The 8292-nt window shown below is 47.8% G+C and overlaps 1 protein-coding gene across 1 annotated transcript; it reads right to left on the minus strand.

Annotated features, from left to right (window-relative positions):
- Positions 1 to 916: 916 nt before the first annotated feature.
- LOC128132121 (uncharacterized) lies at positions 917 to 5309 on the minus strand. Its single transcript, XM_052768168.1, has 2 exons — positions 4441 to 5309; positions 917 to 1067 (listed from the first exon to the last, which is right to left on the minus strand). Exons 1-2 carry the CDS (start codon positions 5300 to 5302, stop codon positions 1033 to 1035), a joined length of 897 nt encoding a protein of 298 aa, XP_052624128.1. The 5' UTR covers positions 5303 to 5309; the 3' UTR covers positions 917 to 1032.
- Positions 5310 to 8292: the final 2983 nt, after the last annotated feature.

Below are 8292 nucleotides of genomic sequence, written 5' to 3' on the forward strand. Positions count from 1 at the left end.
TGACACTTTGAGGGTTTTGCCAGAATTAGCCCCTGATGGAAATACTTGACAGATCAACCCCATGCCTGCAAGGATTTTTGCATGTGTTTAGTTGGGTACGCCCAACGTAAGATGGGGTACGTCCAACGTATGAAAGTGAAGGATCGCGGGTGGTTTTGAGTATGTTGGGTGTACAAAGGGGTACGCAAGGCGTAGTCCCTTCAGACTAAAACCCTAATTTCTCGACTTGTGCCCTATATAAGCCACATTATATCCTTCCATAGGTCATTTCAAGTCATCCACCACCCTTTTTCGCATCCATGAAACCCTAGATTGCCTTGGATGGATCTTGGAGCTTAAAAGAAGACTTGTTAGTGTGTGTATAAGAGGAGGAAGGTGGTGTTCAAGTATTGATCATGGAAGGGAGCATGTAGATCCTAAAAGTTCTCATATTTTGCAACCCATTGGAGGTAAAAAAAACTCTGATCTTGACGTTCCATTTCATAGATCCTCTTTTGGGTTGGTTTTTGGCCATTTTTAGCCTTTTTCTTGGTCTTGGTGAGCTAAGGTCGTTTTAGGGACTCAAACTTGTGGATCTGGACATTCTAAGGTCCCTTCTCTCATATAGGTGCAAGCTTTTTGAAGTGTTTGAGTCTAAGCATGAGTTAATACCATCCATTAAGCTCTTTTTAGCTCTAGAGTCCCATTAAGCCATGCATGTTAGTAAATTTGTCAACTTTACTTGAAGAGTCACCTATAGAAGTCAGACTGGAGAGTTGGAGCAAGGGCTGAAGTGATTAAATGCTCATTTGGAGAGGGTTGGACCTCAAAGGAGTACGCTAGGTGTACCCACCTGGTACGCGGTGCGTACTAGCCCCAACAGGTGTAGGGTTAGCGTACCAGATGTGTAACAACTCAAATTTTTCAAACAAATTTTTTCGTTTTTAAAACATAATTGTTTCCATTAAAAACAAGGCATAAATAGTTTAATTATTCGGTCAATACAATTATTCAAACTCCCAAGATCATAGAACAATCTTCAGTGTGTATCGATCATGCCGGCGCCTTCCCACGGTCCTCGCTAGTACCTGAAATACATACACAACATCTGTAAGCATAAATGCTTAGTGAGTTCCCCAATATACACTTACACGCATACGCCTTTCCAGGCCCTGACCTTCCGGTCCTCAATACAACGCCTTCCGGCCCATAACATAATCGCCTTCCGGCCCATAACATATTGCCTTCCGGCCCACATATCATACATAACACATATAACAATTTACTTATCACATATAGCATACATATCACATAACATATTCGACCATGTCACATAACATATTCGACCTTCCGGTCACACAGTCAAACCCTTCCGGGTACAGTATAGTGAGAAGACTCACCTCGTATATGCTGAAAGCTAGCAACTCCTGAAATGACTCGTGCACAACCGACGAGCTACAACCTCCCTATAACATTACGTAACTCATTAATACTTATCTCTTCTAAGTGTGACTATCCCTAAGAAGTCAGACTTAGGTCAACTCTGGTCAACGGTCAACGGTCAGCTCAACCGGACTCGGCGAGTACCATGGCGACTCGGCGAGTCTAGACGTCTTCCAACTTCTGAGATTCCTTATCTACTCGTCGAGTACCCTCCTCGACCCGATGAGTTACTCCTGGAAGAATCGCGGGGCCACCCCGACTCCACTCGCCGAGTCTGAAGAACAACTCGGCGAGTCCCAGTAAATCTTCAAGCTACTCGCCGAGTCTGAAGAACAACTCGGCGAGTCCATGCCATGCAGACGAGTAACTGCTTCCTGAATTACGTATGGTCCCAAGGTATACAACCATGGGACCCTCTGGACGTCTAATCAACTCATTACTGGGGTAAAAGCGTTTGGGTAATAACATAATAACCCATCTAATCACTAAATGGGTTTCATAAACCCTAAACTCACATACACATCAAAATAATAGATTTGGTCCGAGTATTACCTGAAAACGCACTCTCTGTGTCCCCCAAATCTCAGGACTCAATCCTCCTTGATATTCCTTTAGCCAAATCCCTCTTCTTCTTGCCTAACCAAATCTTCCAAGTTCCAAAAGCTTTCTCTTCTGCTCTAGACGTCCACAGCGATTAGGGTTCTTCTCAATCGACCAAAAGACTGAAAATGACGGCCTAAGAGGCGTTAAATACGAGCCAAACTGAACGGTTAGGGTTTCTGCTGAACAACGTCGACTCGCCGAGTCCATATCTGGACTCGTCGAGTCCAGTCGCGGACCCGCGACCAAGTCTGCGATCCTACTCGGCGAGTCTAGGCTCCAACTCGCCGAGTCCCCTCTTAAATCACCCCAAAAACATAATTTTAATAATACCTGAGATTCCGGGCTGTTACAAGATGAGTACGCAAGGCGTACTCAGTCTGGTTGCCTCACTTTGTTTTGTTGACTTTTGGGCCTTGGACCATGGACCAGGAGTTGGTTAGGGTAGCCTATTTGGTATTTCAGGCCTTTCGGAGATTGGGCCTTCTTGGGATAAGTCCAAGATAGATTTTGGCCTGATTGGGCCTTGTAGGCCATTTCGGGTTTGGGCTATTATTTGGGTTGTGGATTGTTGGACCAGCTAAGGATTTATGTTTGAATTTGAAATAAGTTATTGGGCTTAGGGTGAGGCTCATGTAAAGGTTTGGGCCCAATTCAAAAAATTAGGCAATTAGTGGGCCTTTATGGATTTCTGAGTTTCGGGCTTGATTGGTTTTGGACTTGGGCTTTAGTTATGTATCTTGTAGGCCAGGGCAGCATTTAAGGACTTCTTGCAGTGGAATTCAGCGAACACTACTGCCCCCAGCTCTAAATCATGTGTGGGATATCTCGCCTCATGAGGCTTCAGCTGCCTCGATGCATAAGCTATCACATGACCCCTCTGCATCAACACTGCACCCAATCCCGAAATTGATGCGTCGCAATATACCACGAAATCTTCCATCCCTTCTGGAAGAGCTAGTATCGGGGCTTCGCACAATCTTTGGCGAAGTGTCTCAAAGGAGGTCTGCTGCTCGGGCCCCCATGAGAATGTAACACCCTTCCGGGTCAATCTGGTGAGTGGCACTGCGATCTTGGAGAAATCCTTGATAAATCTCCGATAATACCCTGCCAACCCAAGGAAACTTCTGATCTCCGAGGGTGACTTCGGCACCTCCCAACTCATCACCGCCTCAACCTTGGCCGGGTCGACCAATATCCCTTTCTGATTAACCACATGTCCTAGAAACTGGACCTCCCGCAACCAGAATTCACATTTGGAGAACTTTGCATAAAGCTTCTCCGACCTCAATACCTCAAGGACCTCCCTCAAATGCTCCTCATGCTGCTCTCTCGATCTCGAATACACCAGAATGTCGTCGATAAATACGATCACTGACCGATCCAACATCGGCCTGCATACCCTGTTCATGAGATCCATGAACACAGCCGGGGCATTGGTGAGTCCAAAAGGCATCACCACAAACTCATAATGCCCATATCGCGTCCTAAACGCTGTCTTCTGGATGTCTTCGTCCCGTACTCTCACCTGATGGTAACCTGACCTCAGATCGATCTTGGAAAACCAAGATGCTCCCTGCAACTGATCGAATAAATCATCGATCCTTGGCAACGGGTAACGGTTCTTGACCGTTAGCTTGTTCAACTCCCGGTAATCAATGCACATCCGGTGTGAACCATCCTTCTTCTTGACGAACAGTATAGGTGCTCCCCATGGCGAGCTGCTCGGCCGGATGAATCCCTTCCCCAGCAACTCCTGGAGTTACGAGGACAACTCTTGCATCTCTGGAGGTGCAAGACGATAGGGCACTTTAGCAATAGGCGCTGCCCCCGGAACCAGATCGATATTAAACTCTACTTGCCTCACAGGCGGCACTCCCGGCAACTCCTCGGGAAAGACATCTGAAAATTCGCACACCACCGGAACTTCCCCAACTGACTTCGGTTTCACGGAAACCTCCCGCGTATCCATCACATACGCCACAAAACCTTTACAGCCCTGCCGTAGACACTGCCTCGCCCTAGCGGCCGAACAAAAAGCTGATCCCGAACGGGTACCCTCGCCGTACACCGAAAGAACTCCCCCCCTAGGGTCTCGTATAGTCACCAACTGATGCTCACAGTCGATGACAGCGCCGAACCGGCTCAGCCAGTCCATGCCCACGATGACACAGACATCCCCCATCACGATAGGAATCAGATCAATTGGGAATCCAATCCCGAAAATCTCTAGTACACATCCCCGAAGAACCTCCGTAGCACAAATCACCTTCTCGTCAGCTATAGAAACTCTCAAAGGTCGACTCAACGACTCACGACTAACGCCGATATGCTGACTAAAGGCTAAGGACACAAAGGACCTACTCGCACCCGAGTCAAATAACACTAAGGCAGGCACAGAGTTCACAAGGAAAGTACCTGCCACAACATCGGGCGCAGCGCGGACCTCCTCCGCAGTCAGCTGAAAGGCTCTCCCACGAGCCCTCGGGGCCTCGACCTTCACCGGTCGAGTCTCAGTAGTCCTGGCAACAGGTGCAGATCCCTGACGAAGCTGAGGGCACTCGGCCTTCCGATGGCCGGTCTGGTTGCAATGAAAGCAAACCATAAATCCCTTGGGACACTCCCTAGCAATGTGTCCCTCCTTGCCACACTTGTAGCAAGCACCTGCTCGACACGCCCCATCGTGACCCTTACCGCACTTTACGCAAGTGCGGTTCTTCGAACCTCCCGTCCTCGAATCGGCGGACTTGATCCGCTTGGCTGCCGGCTGAGACTGAGCCGGTCGCCGGTCTGCCTGCTGAGACTCGGCCTCCTCCCTGGCCTGAGTCTCTAACTCGATCTCACGCTTCCTGGCATTCGCCTGAAGCTCAGTAAAAGTATGGTAAGTGGAGTTTGACACAAACTCCCGGATCTCCCTCCTCAGAACACCTAAGTACCGGCTCATCCGAGCCTGCTCTGTGGCCACTAGCTCGGGGCAAAACATCGCCCTCTCATGGAACTTCCGCGTGATCGCCGCCACCGAATCAGTACCCTGCTTGAGGGTTAAGAACTCCTGAACCAATCGTTCCCGCTCCACCGGGGGAACGTACTCATCCCTGAACATGGTAGTGAACCCCTCCCATGTCACTGCCGCAATCTCTGCTAAAGTGAAGTTCGCCGTCACGAACTTCCACCAGTCCTTGGCTCCCAGACGGAGCTGGTTCAAAGCGAACCGTACCCTCAGGTGCTCCGGGCATGAACAAGTGTAGAAGCACCCCTCTATATCTGCGATCCACCTCATCGCAGCAATCGGATCCTGTGTCCCATCGAACTCTGGTGGCTTCGTGTTGCTGAACTCTCGGAACAGCAATGAATCACCCCCCTGTGGCCTAGCAGCGGCCACAACTGCGGTAGCTGCAGCGGTTGCAGCCTCAGTCAATGCGGCGTACCGCTCGTCGAACGTCTCCATCAGGGTGGTCTTGATAGACCCAAACATCTCCGGGATCTCAGCCCGGATCGCCGCCGCCACCTCCTCGTGGATCATCTGACGAATATCCTCGTCACTCACACCGCTCGTACTTGCCCCGTGCCGCGGTCTAACCATGATATCTCTGAAATACAACATAAAACTATCAGAGATTCTACCGAGTATAATCATACTCGTCACGCAACCCTACTCAGTCCCAGATATCCAGGGATTCTTACTTGGGCCTCCCACTGACCCGGTGTCCTCGGTAGTACGGGCCCAATACTACCGACCACACCGCATCAATGTTCATCCCAAGTCCTCCTCCCCAAACTCCAGATAGTGAGTACTCTACTTCTGATATGCACTATCTACCCGCATACTAGCAAAGCATCTCATATAAGCAAACTTCCCTAGACTAAGGCATCACAAATCAGGCCACTCTAGTCCTATCATGAATACCTAGTCTTCTAGCATGCATAACAATTCATATCATATAATATTGTAAGGTATTTTGGGGATCTTTACCGTTCGGGCGCTGACTGATCGTACACACTGCTTCTTTCTTGCTTACCACAAAACCATTTACAAAAGTTTATGCCTTTATTTGAAAAGTTTCCTCAAATCCTCGGTTTGAGTTCAGTTACCCCCAAAGGTGCACCCGAATCCCTCAAACCAAGGCTCTGATACCAATTGTAACAACTCAAATTTTTCAAACAAATTTTTTCGTTTTTAAAACATAATTGTTTCCATTAAAAACAAGGCATAAATAGTTTAATTATTCGGTCAATACAATTATTCAAACTCCCAAGATCATAGAACAATCTTCAGTGTGTATCGATCATGCCGGCGCCTTCCCACGGTCCTCGCTAGTACCTGAAATACATACACAACATCTGTAAGCATAAATGCTTAGTGAGTTCCCCAATATACACTTACACGCATACGCCTTTCCAGGCCCTGACCTTCCGGTCCTCAATACAACGCCTTCCGGCCCATAACATAATCGCCTTCCGGCCCATAACATATTGCCTTCCGGCCCACATATCATACATAACACATATAACAATTTACTTATCACATATAGCATACATATCACATAACATATTCGACCATGTCACATAACATATTCGACCTTCCGGTCACACAGTCAAACCCTTCCGGGTACAGTATAGTGAGAAGACTCACCTCGTATATGCTGAAAGCTAGCAACTCCTGAAATGACTCGTGCACAACCGACGAGCTACAACCTCCCTATAACATTACGTAACTCATTAATACTTATCTCTTCTAAGTGTGACTATCCCTAAGAAGTCAGACTTAGGTCAACTCTGGTCAACGGTCAACGGTCAGCTCAACCGGACTCGGCGAGTACCATGGCGACTCGGCGAGTCTAGACGTCTTCCAACTTCTGAGATTCCTTATCTACTCGTCGAGTACCCTCCTCGACCCGATGAGTTACTCCTGGAAGAATCGCGGGGCCACCCCGACTCCACTCGCCGAGTCTGAAGAACAACTCGGCGAGTCCCAGTAAATCTTCAAGCTACTCGCCGAGTCTGAAGAACAACTCGGCGAGTCCATGCCATGCAGACGAGTAACTGCTTCCTGAATTACGTATGGTCCCAAGGTATACAACCATGGGACCCTCTGGACGTCTAATCAACTCATTACTGGGGTAAAAGCGTTTGGGTAATAACATAATAACCCATCTAATCACTAAATGGGTTTCATAAACCCTAAACTCACATACACATCAAAATAATAGATTTGGTCCGAGTATTACCTGAAAACGCACTCTCTGTGTCCCCCAAATCTCAGGACTCAATCCTCCTTGATATTCCTTTAGCCAAATCCCTCTTCTTCTTGCCTAACCAAATCTTCCAAGTTCCAAAAGCTTTCTCTTCTGCTCTAGACGTCCACAGCGATTAGGGTTCTTCTCAATCGACCAAAAGACTGAAAATGACGGCCTAAGAGGCGTTAAATACGAGCCAAACTGAACGGTTAGGGTTTCTGCTGAACAGCGTCGACTCGCCGAGTCCATATCTGGACTCGTCGAGTCCAGTCGCGGACCCGCGACCAAGTCTGCGATCCTACTCGGCGAGTCTAGGCTCCAACTCGCCGAGTCCCCTCTTAAATCACCCCAAAAACATAATTTTAATAATACCTGAGATTCCGGGCTGTTACAAGATGAGTACGCAAGGCGTACTCAGTCTGGTTGCCTCACTTTGTTTTGTTGACTTTTGGGCCTTGGACCATGGACCAGGAGTTGGTTAGGGTAGCCTATTTGGTATTTCAGGCCTTTCGGAGATTGGGCCTTCTTGGGATAAGTCCAAGATAGATTTTGGCCTGATTGGGCCTTGTAGGCCATTTCGGGTTTGGGCTATTATTTGGGTTGTGGATTGTTGGACCAGCTAAGGATTTATGTTTGAATTTGAAATAAGTTATTGGGCTTAGGGTGAGGCTCATGTAAAGGTTTGGGCCCAATTCAAAAAATTAGGCAATTAGTGGGCCTTTATGGATTTCTGAGTTTCGGGCTTGATTGGTTTTGGACTTGGGCTTTAGTTATGTATCTTGTAGGCCAGGGCAGCATTTAAGGACTTCTTGCAGTGGAATTCAGCAGTGAGAGGTGAGTTACCTTCCAGTAGAAGTGGGTCTAAGGCCACAATGTTGGCCCACTAGTAGGAGTTGTTTGATAGATGATTGTCTTTATGATAATTGTCTAGGTTTGCTACTACTTGATATGTTTATGTGCTTGCATGATATGATGTTATGTGATAGTAGGTAGTAGGGGGAATAGTCCTCATGTTACGTTCGTAAGGACCGAA

The sequence above is a fragment of the Lactuca sativa genome, chromosome 2 (genome assembly GCF_002870075.4).
Source record: "Lactuca sativa cultivar Salinas chromosome 2, Lsat_Salinas_v11, whole genome shotgun sequence".
NCBI classification, from domain to species: domain Eukaryota; kingdom Viridiplantae; phylum Streptophyta; class Magnoliopsida; order Asterales; family Asteraceae; genus Lactuca; species Lactuca sativa.